The sequence below is a fragment of the Nerophis lumbriciformis genome, linkage group LG02, assembly GCF_033978685.3.
Source record: "Nerophis lumbriciformis linkage group LG02, RoL_Nlum_v2.1, whole genome shotgun sequence".
NCBI lineage: Eukaryota > Metazoa > Chordata > Actinopteri > Syngnathiformes > Syngnathidae > Nerophis > Nerophis lumbriciformis.
Genome location: NC_084549.2, coordinates 51077976 through 51096963, shown reverse-complemented (window position 1 = coordinate 51096963; position 18988 = coordinate 51077976). Strand labels below are relative to the sequence as shown.

The following is an 18988-nucleotide window of genomic DNA, read 5'->3' as shown; positions in this document are numbered from 1 at the left end:
TTCAGCGTGCTAAAAAATAGTTTCTGTTGTCTAGATCACAATTCTATTTTGCATAAAATATGTTACAGATTGTAGCTGTGTGCTGCTTGTTCAACATTGTAAATCCCGTAGTAGGTTGGAGAGCATGATAACATGAATTTTGAGGAAAATAAGTGTTTTCATGAGCACATAATGCTGGTAGTACATGCAGAATCCTCATTTAAATAGGGCTGTCTGTGCCACTTTTGCATTTGTTATGAATTGTAGCTCAAATGCAACATGCCTACTAATAGTACACACAATGTTATAGTTTGCTTATGCTTTTTAACACTTATTTGTGATCTTAGTATATCAGGCCCAAAGTCCTTAAGGCAGAAGCTTATTAGAAAGTATACAATAACAAACATGTCTGCATTACTGCGTCATAAGCTTAAATGAGAGTCAATGAACTATTATGACCAGTAGGTGTAACATCACACATCTTTCACATTGATTAGTATTTGTGAAAAAACATCTCAAATGTCTGCTGGGTTTTTACATTCTCTGCTCCAATAAAAAAAAGTTTTAAATTGCAATAATATTTCCATTGTGCAGGGATGAAGACTACAGTCAGTGAAGCAGAACATCCTTTGCTTTGTGAAGGAACAAGAAGGGTGAAGGGAGAGCTTGCTCTTGCTCTCATGATCACATACAAAGATGACCAGAGCAAGCTAAAAAAGGTAAACATTTCTATTGATGATATAATTATTTATTTAGTTCACTGTACATCTTTTGATGTGAATATTCCCAATGTGTGTTTTGTTTTAATAAAGATTTGGGGCAGGGTGGGATATTTGGATGCAAGGAGATGTCAGATGTTGTTCGTAGTATCTGCTACAGCCATCCACCCAGCTTGTGGGTCACTGCCCACAGTGCTGCCATCAGTACTGGCACCACTGTTGCCTCATCACTATTTTGTCAGTCTGGATCTGGATGTCCCACAGCCCTGGTTGGCTGGGCGATATGGCTATAAACTGTGTCTTGATATAAGTGTTTTATATTGGCCACTATTGATAATTATTTATGTTTTTATGACCTATCATAAAGAAGGACCAGGAGAAAAATATATTAAATGTAAACATTTTTGTTTAAAATATAACCTTCCTCTGATTATAATCCCCACAGCTATCATGGCAAAAAGATAAGGAAATGTCAACACAACCATGGAAAACAATAGATGTAAACACAATTCAAAATTCTAAAATCACATTGAACACTTAACAATAACCTCTTAAAATAAGGAACTATCCAGGACTAACTGCAGTGTGCTCAAACAACCACCAGGTAGCATCTGTGAGCAGATAATACTGTATCATCTCTTTCTCTTTTCTTTATCAGGTTGGTAGTGTATTCTTCACACATTTTTCACTCACGTTTTAACCCACTCTATGACTGATTACAAGCACCTTGATCAAACTATCATCCGTTATAGAAAATCCATACAACAGCCATGCTGTTGAGGTGACTTTTTCTGTTTTATAAACAATTTATTCGCTCTCTGCAGCACTCATTTTTAGTTTCTCCTCTCACTCCATGCAAAGAGTCAACCGCAAAACAAGATGGTGCAACCAAACATATTATTTAACCAACGAACCAGGAAAGTCCAATTGAGATTTAAAAAAAATATATACTATTTTCAAGGGAGTCCTGGCCATGAGGCAGCAAAGGGATAGTTCCATTAAAATACATGCATACTAGAGATGCGCGGTTTGCGGACACAACCGCGGAGTCCGCGGATTATCCGCGGATCGGGCGGATGAAATTAAAAACAATAAGATTTTATCCGCTCGCGGGTCGGGTCGGGCGGATTAATTAGATATTTTTTTTATTTTTTTATTTTTTTTGCGGGTGGCAGTTAAACCAATTCGGAAATATATATACATAGTTAAATGTTGTTACCCACATACGAAAAACGAGCAGGCACCTGCTGCATATGCCACAACAGAAGAAAAAAAAAGAAAAGAGATGGACACTTTTACGGAGCGGAGAAGGGACGCCTCGCCGGGGTCCGGGACCGAGGCCCCTTCCCCCGAGAGGGCCCCACCGGGAGCCGTAGCTGAGGCGATCCGCGAGAAGGGCCCGACGCACGTCCAGGGTCACTACCGCGCCCACCGCACCGACACCCCGCCTCGTCCGCTTTCGCAGTGCGCTCACGAAAGGGGTGGGGCTCACCCTGGTTGATATAGAGAGCAGGACGGTGGCCATGGAATTTCATTTAAGGTTTGTGATAAACCATCAAACTCATTCGTTAAAAGGACTCTATAGTAATATAAAGCAAATTTTTCTGGACATTATCATGCAAGAAAAGTTTATTTTTGGGATCGCGATCACCGCGTAATGATTTTTAAAGGTTGCATTACATTATTAACTGTCCCATGTGATCAGCCAGTGCGATTGGAAGTCCATGCTCAATTATTGCCTCCGTAAATAAAACTTCGGCATTTATCACATCCAAAGAATCTGTTTGGGCGACGAAAAACGTTGAAAGTTTTCCACTTGTATCGCTAGCAACGGCATTAGACTTGTGTTTTTTTGTCCCAACGTGGTCCTTTACATCGCTAATTCCTCCGTGTCCGATCGAAAAATCTTGTTTGCACAAGGTGCAATTCGCGTAGTTTTCACCCTTTTTTTTTTATTTTTATTAATATTAGATATATAACAACGGGCGGATGGCGGGCGGGTGCAGTTCTGATCAAACGTTACATCGGGTGGATGGCGGATGGTTGACGACTTTCTGACGCGGTTGCGGATGAAATAAATTGCCTATCCGCGCATCTCTAATGCATACACATTAAGAAAAACAATTACAATTTAAAAACGCCATCTCAAGTGCTCTCAATCTAGACTTAAAAGCGTTCAATGACATAAATTCAGATATTTTTCCATCTGTTTGCAACATCCATCCATCCATTTTACTACCGCTTGTCCCTTTCGGGGTTGCGGGGGGTGCTGCATTCGGGCGGAAGGCAGTGTACACCCTGGACAAGTCGCCACCTCATCGCAGGGCCAACACAGATAGACAGACAACATTCACACTCGCACACTAGGGACAATTATATGTAAAAGGAACAAAGTAAACAAAAGCCTTTTTTCCCAGTTCTGTGCGGACAAATTGAACCGTGAGTAAGAAATGATCATTTGAACGCAAACAGCAAGCGTCAACACTCCTTTGTGTGATTAAGTTACAAATTTAGGAGGTAGAGGATGGTAAATAATAGATTTTTAGATGCATCGAAATTTAGACATGGATGATTATAAAATTGATTATTACACGTCAATAATTTATAATAATTCATTGTAAATAATGTAATGCAGACAGTTATAAAATTTGTCTGACTGCAAGTGAGCCTTCTCACCGAGAGATCCAACCAGCTCTTATATTTTAGAGCACTTTTATTCCAGTTTTGCACACATTTCCATAATTTAAGAAATTTAATAGGAATTAATTTAACTGTTTCTTATTCCAAATCTACTGTTTTTTAAAGTTGTTAATGAAACGAAAAACATTGTAAAACTGCATCAATATGCATAAATTAAAGATGCATCAATAATCGATTTTTAATCAAATCGTAGCTTCTGAATCGTAATTGAATCATGAGGTGCCCAATGATTACCAACTCAAATAGGAGGACAGTAGACCAAGCAACACCTTATAAATAAAAGTATACCAATGACCCAGCCTCCTGAAGGACAAAGAAGGCCATCATTGTGAACTGTATTCTCGAGATAAAGCTCGCAATGAATTAGGAATGAACCTCAGAGAAGCATGATACGCAGTGTCAATCTTATGTAGACACTGAGCAGAGGCATTTATTTACAACAGGTCTCCATAGTCTAAAATAGAAAAAAATGTTGCAGTGACAAAGTGCTTTTTTGCCGCAAAAGAAAGACTAAATGTATTTCCAAAGAAAAAGAGCAATTTAAGTTTTTTCACAACATTGTGGTTCAAAGTCAGGGAGTCATCCAACAAAATACCAAGGTATTTGTACGTGTGAACCACCTATATGACATTACCCTCAAGAGTAGACAGTAAGGAGATAGTTTGAGGAACCTTCTTAGTGTTTGAAAACAACGATAGTTGTGTCGTTTTAGCATTGAGGGCTAATTTTAGCTGCAGAAGTGTATGCTGGACCACTTCAAAAGCTTTCTGCAGAGATTCTAAAGCTTTAGCATTGTTCAAACCAAAACAGTAAATTATTGTCACCAGCGTTAGCATTGTTCAAACCAAAACAGTAAATATTTGTCACCAGCGTAAAAATGTATGTTCGAGTCAGACACATTTTGTCCTAATTCATTAATATACATATGATAAACAGGAGGGGTCCTAATAATGAACCCTATGGTACCCCCTTGTGGACATTTAAAAATTCACAACATAGACTTTAATACACTGGCTCCTGTCACTCAAATAATTTGTGAACCAGGAAACAACATGATTAGTTAGTCCCAAGGAAACAACATGATTAGATAGTCCCCAACAAAGAAGCCTATACTTTAAAATAGAATGATCCACACTGTCAGAAGCTTTTGACAGATCAATTAAGAGGGATGCACAATATTATTTTTGATTAAGAGCAACAAGTATATCATGTATCACATTTGTAGTAGTTTTGATTGAAGTTTAGAAATAAGTTTGTTAGAATACAGAAACTCTTAAGTTGATCACAGACAAGCGATTCAAGAACTTTTGACATGACATACAACTTTGATATTGGCCTGTAGTTAGTCAGAACAACTGGATTGCCTCCACTATAATAAAGGGGTAACAAAAGCTGATTTACAAATGAGTAGGATTTATTTATTTTGTATTGAAAGATGAAAAAGAACCGTAAGAAGCTATGCTGCATGATCAGCTGCTATTTTCAAGAAGTAGGTCTCAGAAAACTCCTGATCCAGGAGTTGTCCTGTAATATAATGCTTCGAGAGCTGTCTGCACTTCCTGCACAGTAAAATGTCTTCCAAAATCTCTCTGGAAGACATTGGAGGTTCTGTGCAGGGAGTCACAGGGGCTGCTCCTGTGAAAACAAACAAAGAACCAGAATCTACAAAATGCTTGTTAAAGCTATTTAAGGCCTCAGTCCTATCATAGACAGGGACAGTCTTTTAACACACATTTTTGAAGAGCCTGAGGTCTTCTATTTACAGGTAGATACTTTCCAAAATGTCTGTGGATTGTTCAGGTTTTCTGTTGTGTCAGACAATAATAATCTGATTTATATGTACTTGATAAGATAAGTACATTTATTCATTAAATGCCTTAAATTAGACCAATCAGACAGATAACTTTCTTTTTTGTTGACTGTGGTCTCATGCTACATTGCGTTGATGGATGGACTCTGACAATTCTGGAGAAAACCAAGGGTCCTCTCGTCCCTTGACTCTGAATTTCCTGATAGGAGCATGTTTGTTAACCATCTTCATATAACTTTCCTTGAAATATGTCCAAGCCAGCTCGACATCTGGCAACAGACTCAATTGCCTCCAATTAACCATAGACAAATAATGACGACACGCTTGTTCATTAAATATTTTTAAATCTCTCTTACAAATAATAAGTGGATTGCATTTGGAGATTTGCATATTCCTGCATTTAGCGACAACACAACAATCGCTTAAATCATTGCAGAACACACCCAATGATGAGAATTTATAAGAAACGTTTATTAGGATTAAGTCAACCAAAGTAGTCTTATCAGGACTCTTTACATTTGGCCTTGTAGGAAGGTTGACCAACTGGCTAAGATTAATAGTCACAGAAAGATTGCAATTCACCAGAAACTGCATACAGCCAGTCCAAGTTTGTCTCCGGCCAATAAGAGTTAATCCATACATTCATCCATCCATTTTCTATCCCTTGTCCCTCTCGGGGTCACGGGGGTGGCTGGAACATCCCAGCTGCATTCGGGTGGAAGGCGGTGTACACCCTGGACCAGTCGTTCATTATTATTTAATTTGGACAAAATATGCTGTAAGGATGATAATGCTTCCATTATCAGCTCTGTGTTGTAGGGTTCTGGTAACACCCAGTTTTTGTTCCAGTGGGTGGTGTAAGTCAAAAAGTAGGTATTGATCGGTATGTGTGGGTTTTCGGTAAACCGTTTTCACCAATGTGGACATCACAGTCCAAAAAAGGAAACTTACTGTCTTTGACATCCTCATGTGTGAACTTGATGTTTTTGTCCACTGAGTTAGTATGTGAAGGCTTGTACTTCTTGGTTTCTGATTTTCTCCCACGTGCCATCTGTACCAATGACTTGGTGCAATTTTTTTATTTTCCATGTCCTCCATGTAAAGGTTTGCTACTATTGGGGATACAGGTGATCCCATGGCACAACCATGTTTTTGTCAGTAAAATGTTTCCATGAATTGAAAGTACAGTATGTAGGCAAAGTTCCAGCAAAAGGCAAATCTGTTCTGGGTTTAGTGTGGATCTATCCTGTAAGGTGGGATCACCTAGTAGACAATGCCTCACTGTCTCCACTGCATCCTGGGTTGGAATACAGGTGAACAGGTAAGTGATATCAACTGAAACTATAGTTTCATTTTTAGTCCAGTTTTAGATCTCTGATCTTCGCTACAAAGTCAATTGAGTTTTGGACATTATTGGCCAACAAAAGGTGCTAAGATGTTGACCACATACTTAGCAATACTGTACGTCACAGAGTTAATGCTGCTGACAATGGGTCTGAGGGGAGCCCTATCCTTGTGTATTTTTGGAAGGCCATGAATACCAGGGATGGTTTTGTGTGGGTATAATTGTTAATACAATGCCCGGTTGATGGCTTCTGACTTTTGTAGAGTTTGTAAGGACAAAATAATTCTTCTCTTGTACGCACTTCTGGGGTCCCTTTTGAGTATTTGATGTGTTGGAGTCTTTGAGGAGTATAAGCAACTTGTTTTGGTAGTCAGTTGTCTTGAGAATTACTGTGCATCGCCCCTTATCTGCTGGCAGGATCGTAATGTTTTCATCCTTGCCCTGTGATGTTACTGCCTTCCTCTCCTTCAAGAGCGGTTTGGGGTTAGGGGCTTGGCATTAGAAAGAGCTGCTGTCACTTTCAGCCGTATTTGCTCCCCTTTGGTTTCTGTTAGGTTGTTTTTCCTAATGGCTGATTCCGTCGCTGTGATCAAAAAATTTGATTTGACCTGGATGAATAAGACCATTCATAGACACCATCATTTTAATGTTGAAAAACATCAGCAGAAAAATGTATACCATACTTTGTGAGTAGCACAGCTTCAGCTATTTTCCATGCTCAGGCTTGTTAGCCAGGGCTCCAGGTAGAGGTAGATGTAGCAGGCGCCGGCCTGTTAGCCCAGGCTCCAAGTGGAGGTGGCAGGATGCAGCCTGTTAGTACAGGCTCCGATTGGACGTGGATGTAGCAGGCTCCAGCCTGTAAGCCCAGGCTCCAGCCTGTAAGCCCAGGCTCCGTGTGGAGCTGGATGTAGCAGGCTCCGAGTGGAGGTGGATGTAACAGCCTCAGGGCGTAGTAGAGGCTACATTAAACTCAAAAGTCCGCAATTCTCAAGAGCTTGTGAAGAAATTTCAATATAAAAATATAAAACATTAAACTGCAATTTTTGCTCCGATAGAGAAACAGTAGAAAACATTAAAACAAATTAGTCCAGTCCACACTGAGCAAACAGTGGACATCTTGCATTTCTGTCTGTAATGGACATGTTAGTTGATACTGTTACCTGATTGGCCTTTAGCATGTCACTCCCACTGATCAGTTATCACTTCCTGCGTTGCTCTGTTAGCAAGTGCCTTTGTCAGGCAGCCAACCTTGCTCCGCAACTTCCTGATTCTTCCGACAAAGAAAAAAAATATGCATATTGAACTTTTTATCCAAAGCTTTTTTTATTGACATCGATTATGTGTCTATTGCAATATACAGTGAGGTCCACAAGTATTTGCACACACTGCAATTTTGCAAGTTCTACCACTTAGAAATTAGGGAGAGGTCTGAAATGTTCATCATAGATGTATTCGAGTACTAGTATCACTGTTAAGAGACATAATCTAAAAAGAAAAATCCAGAAATCACATTGTATGATTTTTTAATGACATATTTGTATGTTACTGGGGTTCATAAGTATTTGCACACTTAAGAATCAGCAGGAATTATGACTCTCAAAGAGCTGTCAGTCTACGTTAAAAAAAAGTCCACCTTTACCCCACAATTAATCACCCACCCACCACCTCTTTGAGCTCATTAAAGTCACCTGTGCAGCCCATAGTCAGTCAAGGTCCAACTTCTACCATGGGCAAGACCAGGAGCTGTCAAAAGAGACCAGAAACAAAATTGTAAAGCTCCACAAAGCTGGAAAAGGCTGTGGGACAATTGGGAAGCAGCTTGGTGAGAATAGATCAACTATTGCAGCAATTGTTAGAAAATGGAAGAGGCTAAACATGGGACTGGGACGCCATGTAAAATCTCTCCTCGTGGGGCATCACTCATGATGATAAAAGTGAGGAATCAGCCCAGAACTACAGGACAGGAGCTGGTGAATGACCTGAAGAGAGCTGGGACCACTGTTTCCAAGGCTAGTATCAGTAGAACACTACGGCGTAGTGGTTTAAAATCATGCATCACACGGTAGGTTCCCCTGCTTAAGTCAGCCCGTGTCCAGGCTCGTCTGAAGTTTGCTAGTGGCCATCTGGATGATCCAGAGGAGTCATGGGTCATGTGGTCATGTGAAAGTCATGTGGTCAGATGAGACCAAACTTTTTGGTATAAACTCCACTCGTTGGGTTTAGAGGAAAAAGGATGAGTATCATCCCAAGAACACCATCCCTACAGTGAAGTATGGGGGTGGAAACATCATGCTTTGGGGGTGCTTTTCAGTAAAGGGGACAGGACGACTGCACTGTATTAAGGAGAGGATGAACGGGGTTGTGTGAGATTTTGGCCAAAAAACCTCCTTCCCTCAGAGCATTGAAGATGGGCCGTGGCTGGGGCTTCCAACATGACAATGACCCGAAGCACACAGCCAGGATAACCAAGGAGTGGCTCCATACAAATCATATCAAGGTTCTGGAGTGTCTCCAGACCTAAATCCAATAGAACATCTTTGGAGGGAGCTGAAACTTTGTGTTGCTAGGCGACAGCCCAGAAACCTGACAGATCTGGAGAAGATTTGTGTGGAGGAGTGGGCCAAAATCCCTGTTGCCGTGTGTGCAAACCTGGTGATGAACTATAGGAAACATTTGACCTCTGTAATTGCAAACAAAGGCTTCTGCACTAAATATTAACACTGATGTTCTCATGTGGGCTTCTGAGCACAGCGTGCACCTGGTCTGGTCTGATGCGGTAGACACCGGCCTCAATCAATATTGTGTAAGGGCCTGTTCTTGTTCTGCCATATTTAGAGCCCCTCTCCCGTCTTTCAGTCCAGCTTTTACCAGTGACTGTTATGTTTACCCGATGTCAGACACTTTAATTTGTCTTGCAGGGGCGTGTCTTTCCCTGACAGCCCATCTGGCTGATCCTCCTCAGGCCAAATTATGCCTTAGGCTCTTCAATCGACTATCTTTAAAGATAAATAATATTAATTTTCATGAATGCCAGACTGGTCATTGATTCTGTTACACGATATAGAAGGAGAAGTGTTATGATCCGGGCAGCGGATCATAACACTTATTATATTTTTGTTTACGTTTTTGAGGCACTTGTGTTTTTTGTTAGTTTTGGACTCCTTGAGTGCCTGTTTGTACACCTGAGTTTGTTGCCATGGCCGCTTATTGTTTTCACCTGCCCCGTGTGTTCCCGACGCGCACCTGTTGGTCATCACTGACATTATTATTTAAGCCTGCCTTCCCTGTCATTCTGTCTTGCTTCCTAGTTTGCTTTTTGCAACAGTAGACGACTTTTGTTATTGCTCTGTACCTGCTAGCTTCCACGCTAGGCTCTGTTACTCGCTTGCTCCCACGCTAGCCACCTTTAGTTTTTACCTTATGTGCTATGAGCACCCTTTTCTTTGTTCCTTCTGATTTATTCTGTAAATAAATCATTTTTTACCTTCACGCTGTGTCCGAAGTCTGTTGCATCCTGAGAGACGAAAACCCCGCATCACCATGCACCCCGGTCGTCACAAGAAGAGGTTATACTTTCTGTCTATCCTGAGACAATATTTGAAAAGGTTGGAACTCCTGAAAGACAACAACAGAGGTTTAAGAAGGTACTGTAGACCCGACTGCAAATCAGCCACATATATCAATCAATCAATCAATCAATCAATGTTTACTTATATAGCCCTAAATCACGAGTGTCTCAAGGGGCTGCACAAGCCACAACGACATCCTCAGCTCAGATCCCACATCAGGGCAAGGAAAAACTCAACCCAATGGGACAATGAGAAACCTTGGAGGGGACCACAAGTAATTTTAGCGATATTATGGCGATGAAAGAAGGCCGTTTTAGTAACACTCTTGATGTGTGACTCAAACGAGAGAGTTGGGTCGAAGATAATACCCAGATTCTTTACCGAGTTGCCTTGTGTAATTGTTTGGTTGTCAAATGTTTAATGTGGTATTAATAAATAGGTGTCGGTGTCTAGCAGGACCGATAATCAGCATTTCCGTTTTCTTAGCGTTGAGTTGCAAAAAGGTAGCGGACATCCATTGTTTAGTTTCATTAAGACACGCCTCCAGCTGACTACAATCCGGCGTGTTGGTCAGCTTTAGGGGCATGTAAAGTTGGGTGTCATCAGCATAACATTGAAAGCTAACACCGTATTTGCGTATGATGTCACCTAGCGGCAGCATGTACATTCTGAAGAGTGCAGGGCCAAGAACCGAACCCTGGGGAACTCCACACGTTACCTTAACATAGTCCGAGGTCACATTGTTATGGGAGACGCACTGCATCCTGTCAGTAAGATAGGAGTTAAACCAAGACAAGGCTAAGTCTGACATACCAATACGTGTTTTGATACGCTCTAATAAAATATTATGATCGATGGTATCAAAAGCAGCGCGAAGATCAAGAAGCAGCAGCATGGATGACGCATCAGCATCCATCGTTAGCAATAGATCATTAGTCATTTTTGCGAGGGCTGTCTCCGTAGAGTGATTTGCCCTGAAACTGGATTGAAAGGGTTCACAGAGATTGTTAGACGCTAAGTGTTCATTTAGCTGCTGTGCAACAATTTTTTCGAGGATTTTCTAAATAAACGGAAGGTGGGACACCGGCCGGTAGTTTACCATGAGGTCAGGATCGAGATTAGGTCTTTTGAGCAGAGGATGAATAACCGCTTTTTTGAATGCTAGAGGAACAGTGCCAGAGGAAATTGATAAGTTTATAATATTTAGCACTGATGGACCTAATATTACAAAAAGCTCCTTGATAAGTTTCCGAGGAAGTGGGTCAAGTAAACATGTTTGTTTTATCCCATTTACACGCCGTAGCAATTTCTCTAATGTTATTTCATCAAAAAGAGAGAGACTATTTTGGAGGGCAATATCCGTCGTATATACAGTCGTAGTCGTATCTGTGTTGATAGAACCCAGTTGTAGCTGGGACGCGTTGTCTTTAATCCCCTTTCTAATGAGTTAAATTTTCTTAAAGAAATTCATAAAGTCATCTGACGAGTGGGTGTAGCTACTGGGAGGAGTCCCTTGTTGGGTTAGCGATGCTACTGTACTGAACAAATATCTAGGATCGTTTTTGTTGAGGCGGATGAGGTAAGGTAAGCATGCGTTTATAAATAATTAATCTATCACTCCATGCTTGATGGAAAACTTCAAGTTTAGTCGCGCGCCATTTGCGTTCCAGCTTTCTACATGATAATTTAAGAGCTGTAGTTTCTTCTGTAAACCATGGGGTACGCCTTTTAGGGGCCCTTTTTAGCTTTAGTGGTGCTATACTATCAATGGTTTTGCGCAGGGTGTCGTTAAAGTTGTTAGTGAGGTTATCAATAGAGCCCACATAATTTGGGAATGGTGCCATTACCGAAGGCAGTAGGCCAGCAAGAGTCATCGTTGTGGCAGCATTAATGTTGCGGCTGCTAAAGCAGTTGTTATTATTATTAGCTTGTTGACAATAAGTCAGAACGTCAAATTGTATAAGGTAATGATCGGTCATTACTTTAGTATACGGGAGTATCATAACTTTGGAGGTGGTGGCACCCCTGACAAGCACTAGATCTATCGTATTATCGTTGCAATGCGTGGGTTCATTTATTATTTGTGTAAGACCACAGCTATCAATTATAGTCTGGAGCGCCACGCACAGAGGTTCCGATGGGGTATTCATATAGATTTTAAAGTCCCCCATTATAATTATATTGTCAGCGTGCGTCACTAGATCAGCAACAAACTCTGAGAATTCACTGATAAATCCCGAATAGTGCCCAGGGGGGCGGTAGATCACAGCCAGGTAGAGAGGCAGCGGTGCGACAGACCTCATAGTAAGCACCTCAAATGATTTATATTTATTACTTAGGTTGGGGGTAAGGTTAAGGTTTTAATTGTATATTCGTGGGACACCCCCCCCCCCCCCCCCCCCCCCCTTTTAAGGGGACGGGCAACATGCACATTCGTATAGTTAGGAGGAGATGCCTCATTCAGCGCAAAAAAATTGTCTGGTTTGAGCCAAGTTTCGCTGAGACCAATGACGTTAAGATTGTTGTCTCTAATGACCTCATTAACTAATAACGTTTTGGGAGACAATGATCTTATGTTTAAAAAGCCCATATTTTAGGTAGTGGGCTGTTTTGAAGAGTTTTTATTAAAATTATCCGTAGTAGTAATATTAATAATGTTGCGTTTATTTTGAGTAGTGCGCTTGAAATAATTTCGACCATATCTAGGAATTGATATGACAGGAATTTTCAGATTGTTTGCTTGGTGCTGCAATTTACTGAACACATCATAATTTGCCACCTCAGTAGAATGCATTTCCACCTCTGGCACAGTCACTGCAGAAAAAAACATTAGTGAGTTGTGTATTATTCTAGGAGAAATGCTATGTGCGCAGGGATTTCCCTGCCTGGCGCTGGCTAGTTCTAGCTTAACTGACTCCTCACCCGGACTAGCAGACTCTGTAATTGCCTGTGACCGGGCTTGCTCTAGTGTAGTTAGTCAAGTGTGACTCAACAAAAATCTATGTTCTTAGACAGGATGATGGCGCCTTCCTGGTTAGGGTGAAGGCCGTCTTTCATCAGCATGCCCGGTTTGCCCCAGAAAGAGGGCCAATTATCAATAAACGTTAGTCCCTGTTGTCTACAAAAATTAGCCAGACACTTGTTAAGCGAGACTAATCTGCGATATCTTTCTTCATTGTCTGTTGCAAGCAGGTGGCCAGAGACAAGTACTCGATGCCTGGACATCTTTCTAGCGAGATTACAAGTCCTCGCTATGTTCCTCTTTGGAATCTCTGACTGTCTCATCCTAGTGTCATTGGAGCCAACGTGTACAACTATGTTCGCATAGCTAGTGGTGCGATTAGCCTGTCGTACGTGTTGCGAGTTAGCTCCCTAAGATTAGCTTCAATGTCAGGTGCTCTGGCCCCGGGAATACACTTATTTGTGGCTGGTTTGCTAAGCTTTATGTTTTGGGTGATGGAATCCCCTATGACTAAAGTGTGGTGCTAGTTAGCTCGATACAGCTAACGCTAGCAGATGTGTCCGCAACGTCTAAAGTTACGAGATTACTCTGCTCTAACTGGCGGACACGGCCCTCTAGCAGAGCCAACCTATCCATGAGAACGGTGCACGAAGCGCAGGGAGTCATACTCACGGTATTTTATTTCACCGTGTCAAGTTCTTGCTCTCTTCAGGGAAGTGGTCGCGACGTGCGGGGAGCAGATTCCTTCAGATCGACGCCGCCTTTCTCCGCGCTAGCTTCGTTAGCTTAGCAGCTTGCTAGCTGAGGGAGGAGCAGTGAGACAGAGATCGGGTGATTTGCAAGTTAAATAAGACTACTAAGTATGTTTGGGAAGTAGTAAAGAAAGCTGTAAAACAATTAAAAGCACACAGATACAACGATACTCGCAGTCAGCAAGCAGTCAATCACCAGATAATAGTACGTGTAACCGAAGATACCTCTTATTTCATTATATCAGTATGTCATATATATTCATACTATTATTTAGTTCAATACAGTTAGGCATGATGTTTTATTGTGAAGCTGGTGTGGTTATTACCTTTGGAGTGTTTGACGATGAGAGACAAAGTTGGATTTAAATAGTTGTCTCAGAAAAGAAGATCACATAAGGAATTGTTCTCTTTTCATTATTGTTTAATTTAATTATTGTATTTAATCTTATTTGTGTATTTTTTATGTCATTCATGTATTCTGTATACAGTGTGAATGACTTGGGAGTTTACCACATACCAGGCGACATAGCTCACAGTGGCTAGTCCTTGGTCCGGAGAGAAGACTACGTGGGCAGAGGCGTCGTAAGCAAAGAGGGGTTGCAGAGTAGGCCTGCTAGCAACGCTTGCGCGAAAACCACACATGCCACTAATTTCGGAGCGTCTTCCTAACAAAAGCTAGATCCATCGCCCACAAAACAGATTAACTGTAATTTTAGTTGGCGAGCAACATCAGGCTTCGGGACAGCTATGCAAATTATTTTCACAGAATTATGGCTACATACAACACACTTTACAACTGGAGCTCAAACTGTAGAATTATCTTTACCCACTGCTGATCTAGGGGCCATCTCAGTAGTATGCAGACCTAACTGCTGTTTGTATACCACCCCAAGCCCTCTCCCTCTGCATGATGCCACCAACAAGCAGATGCAGGCCCATCCAGAAGGTGATTTTGTTGTGGCTGGGTACTTTAACAACTCCTGCTTGAAGAATGTGCTCCCCAGATTTGTGCAATACAGTGCCCAACTCCGATCTGAAACAAGCCTACCCTACAAGACTGTTGCAACAAAAGTAACTCATCGGCAGCCAACAACACGTAAGACTTGCTAGCGTAAGAACTCAACTTATTTTCCCGTTTTGAGTCATCCCAGAGTCCCCTCCTACCCTCTAGTCCTCAACTGCTTGTGCACTAAGAACACCAGGTGAGCTGGGCACTGAAGTGTATAAACCCACGTAAAGCAGATGTCATACTGTGCAATGTGCTCCTAGACTGTGCAGACCAGCTGTTAGCTGACAGGTATATTCAATTCATCCCTAGCACAAATCCAAGTCCCCGCCCTGTCTTAAAGCAGCCACTGTCATCCCAGTCCCATAGAGGACAGCAATAAAAGACTTAAATGACTACAGACCAGTGACATTGATGTCTGTGGTCATGAAGTGTTTTAAAAGGCCTGTGCCTAATATATCAAAGCTTGATATATATCCCCCAGAGCTATGATCCACAGTAGTGGGCCTACCAGGGTTGTACGGTGTACTGGTATTACTAAAGTAACGCAGTACAAATGAATCAAAAACAGTACTATACTGCTTGTGAAAAATACCGGTACTTTTTTTTTTCATCGACATGTGTGCCACGCTGACAAAGCTGGCATACAGGCCAGGGCACATGTTACTAAACGTCTGCACACACAGCTCTTACAAGCAGAAACTGTGAAAAGACTGAAGAGGAAGAATGGAAGGAATTAGGCTTGATACCTTTAAATCTAATGATAAAGGTGGCATTATAAACATTGAAGTGCTGCTCTGCAAGCAGTGCTTCCAATAATGCCATTTTTGGGGTGGCCTTTATTTAGAAAAGTATCAAAATACATTTGGGTAACGGTACCAAAATATTGGTATCGGGACAACCCTAGTGCCACACAGTGACGCAATCGCCACTGCTCTTCACTTAGCTGTGGAACATCTGGAACTCCTCCAAGTACCTATGTCAGGATGCTGTTTGTTGACAACAGCTGTGTGTTCAATACCATCATCCCTGACATCCTGGTGGAGAAGGTAAGCTTCCTGGTTCTACTTGCTGTAATTTACATCTCGGGGGACCTCACATGACCTGTAAACGCTTCAGCACTGGTCAAAAAGGCACAGCAGAGACGCCACGTCCTTTCGTGTGCTGCGGAGGAACTAACTCTAGGGGAAACTGCAGGTATCTTTTTACTGGGCCACCATAGTCAGTGCTTATGAATGGCCTGCCTGTTATGCTGCAGACAGGAAGGCCATGCAAAGGTTGACCAGGACAGCGGAGAAGATTATCGGCAACACTTTGCCGTTCCTGGAAGTCATTGTTCGATTGCGCTGCCTTGGCAGAGCAAAACAAAAATCCTGGTGACAGCTCTCACCCTAGGCAGCACTTGTTCAACCTGCTGCCATCAGGGAAGATTTATTGGTCACACAAGAGCAGGACCAACAGAGTTAAAAACAGTGTTTACCCTTGGGCCACTAAGATACTGAATGTGTCCTTTTAGCTTACAATGTTTTTCACTGTTGCAGTGCTGTTTATACTGGTATTAATGAATATATATTTATTAAAGTTAAAGTTAAAGTACCAATGATAGTCACACACACACTAGGTGTGGTGAAATTTGTCCACTGTTTTTTATTGGTTATATTGTATTTCGAATGCACCTAACAGTAGCCACCTGTATTTTTGTCATCCTCTCATGTTTGAGGAAAATAAAGTATTCTATTCTATTTACCCTCTTGTGTTGTAATGAGTGTGATATCAGTGAATTATATCTCTTCCAGTGGCAAGAGAAGTTGTCAGCAGGATATCTGATCACTGGTAGGACTAGTAGGGTGTACGGGTTAATAGTCTGGATCTTATCTGGGATCTGATTTATTATTATTTAGCTGTGGCTGACCTCTGAGCTGTCCCATCTTGTGGTATCCCCAGGTATTTATAGCTGTCCTCTATGTCTGTTATGTTGCCCTCAAATAGTTCAACCCCTTTGTTGTGATCATCTTGCCTTGTCTCGGTATCTTCCACACTTATCTAGTCTGAAATACATTTTGTTTTTGCTGATACAGTATATATTATTGTGATGTGAATCAGGGAGTGAATGTCACGCTTGTTTTTGGTATGCAGCTTAATGTCATCCATGTAGAGAGTTGACTGATTGGTGTTCACTTTGGATCCGATACGCGAAGCCACTTTTGGTTATGCACTGACAGAGGGGTTCAGGCCTATACAGAATAGCAGTAGGGACATAGCATGTCCTTGGAATATGCCACATTTGATGCTCAGCTGTACAACTGGCTTTGAGTTGGCCTCCAAAGTTATCTTCCACAACCACAACTATTTACTGTAGTTATTGATGAAGCTTCTCAGTGTTCTGTTGATTTTTATACAGTTCCAGGCACGCCAGTATCCATGTGTGTGGCTTTGAGTTAGGCTTTCTTGTAGTCGATCCAGGTAATGCACAGGTTGGTGCTTCTGGTCTTACAGTCTCAAGTGATTGCCCTGTCCCGTTCGTCCCATGTGCGCCAATTTAGACAGATTTGGCAACAATATTTAGGAGAGACACACAATTTGTAGTTGTACATAAAACATGTTTTAGATCTTTGAGTTCACCTTGTGAAAAATGGTGTATGTATATATATTTGTTCTGCTTATATTGTGTATTGTTTGTATGTAGGGTATAAATGATAAATGGGTTATACTTGTATAGCGCTTTTCTACCTTCTAGGTACTCAAAGCGCTTTGACACTATTTCCACATTCGCCCATTCACACACACATTCACACACTGATGGCGGGAGCTGCCATGCAAGGCGCTAACCAGCAGCCATCAGGAGCAAGGGGTGAAGTGTCTTGCCCAAGGACACACAGATGTGACTAGGATGGTAGAAGGTGGGTGCTTGCATTAGTACATTAACCCATATTGCACAACAAAACTCTACATTGTTTTGTCATTATATTACTTTGACGTATGCGCTGAATGGAATTAGCCGGGGATGCATAGTAGTTTCTCATTGGTTCCAGAACTTCGAACTTGACAGTGTGGGAAAAAAAATTCCCCCCATTCTGTGTGGATGTAACAGGTTTTTATATTGTCCAGCTCAGCTGCTCATTTGTATACCTTTTTAAAAGAAATACTGTCAATTGTAGACGAGCGTGGTAGCTTGCTAGAGTTTTGCAGCGGTTGTACACGCATGCCTGACAGATTGGCAATCTAAGTGACAAATGTCATAGTGAGAATGGATGAAAGGCATATACATATTTTTTGTTTTATTCCATGCGAACAATCCGCAATACCATTGATGTAATAGACACTGCTACCCTGGATGGCTTTAGCTTGAGGAAGCTGCATTTTTTTTTGCAACATTTAATTTAAACATTGTTTCTAATTCAGGACAAGATTTCCTAAATTTTCAGAGGTTACAGGTGTTGGCATGAAAGATGCCAACTCGACTCTGTTTTAGATCTCTCAAAAGGTATTCCGTCCACAAGTTCCTTCACACAAAACTCTTCCAAGCATGCCTCGCTTGGTTGATTTGGAAAGAGTCATGGTTAAGAAATTAGTCTTCTCCACATGATTCTAATGAAAGACTGAAGAAAAACAAATAATTCACATCCACAATGGTAATGAGGGGTCTAAGTAATTGTCTATGTTGTGTATGTTTATCATTAATTAAATATTTTATTTTATCTTTTGGTATTGCCTTTCTTCCATCTTCAGATACTTGATAAATTGTTGGACAGGGAGAGTCAAACCCACAAACCTCAGACGCTGAGCTCCTTCTACTCCAGCAAGCCTGCAGCTGGAAGCCAACGTAGCCCCTCTAAACACGGCCCCTCCTCTTCCACTGCAACCACTATGGTGGCTGCTTCTTCTAGCACCTCTTCTGCTGTGGCACTGGCCTGTGAAGACCTGGATGAACCCAAATCCGTGCAGAACAGCACAGCGGGCCAAAGCACGTCTGAGTGTGGTAAGAAATCAACACCAACCTAATATTTTTGTATTGAATGCTCAATCCTAGCAATAAGTTATTGAATATGTTCCGACTTGTGTAAACGCCTTTCTTCATCATGATGTCACTTTCTGAAAGTTAATAAATAAAAAGATTAAATGTACCCAATTAAATAAAACGTAGGG

The 18988-nt window shown here is 41.5% G+C and overlaps 1 protein-coding gene across 2 annotated transcripts in view; it reads left to right on the top strand.

The window, feature by feature from the left end:
* The window catches only part of zswim8 (zinc finger, SWIM-type containing 8), a 185998-nt gene that overhangs the window by 126606 nt on the left and 40404 nt on the right, over positions 1 to 18988 (top strand). For both annotated transcript variants that reach the window (XM_061964129.2, XM_061964138.2), the window contains 2 exons: positions 574 to 698; positions 18572 to 18821. In XM_061964129.2, coding sequence (XP_061820113.1) covers positions 574 to 698; positions 18572 to 18821 — 375 coding nt within the window. The remainder of the gene's footprint in view (positions 1 to 573; positions 699 to 18571; positions 18822 to 18988) is intronic.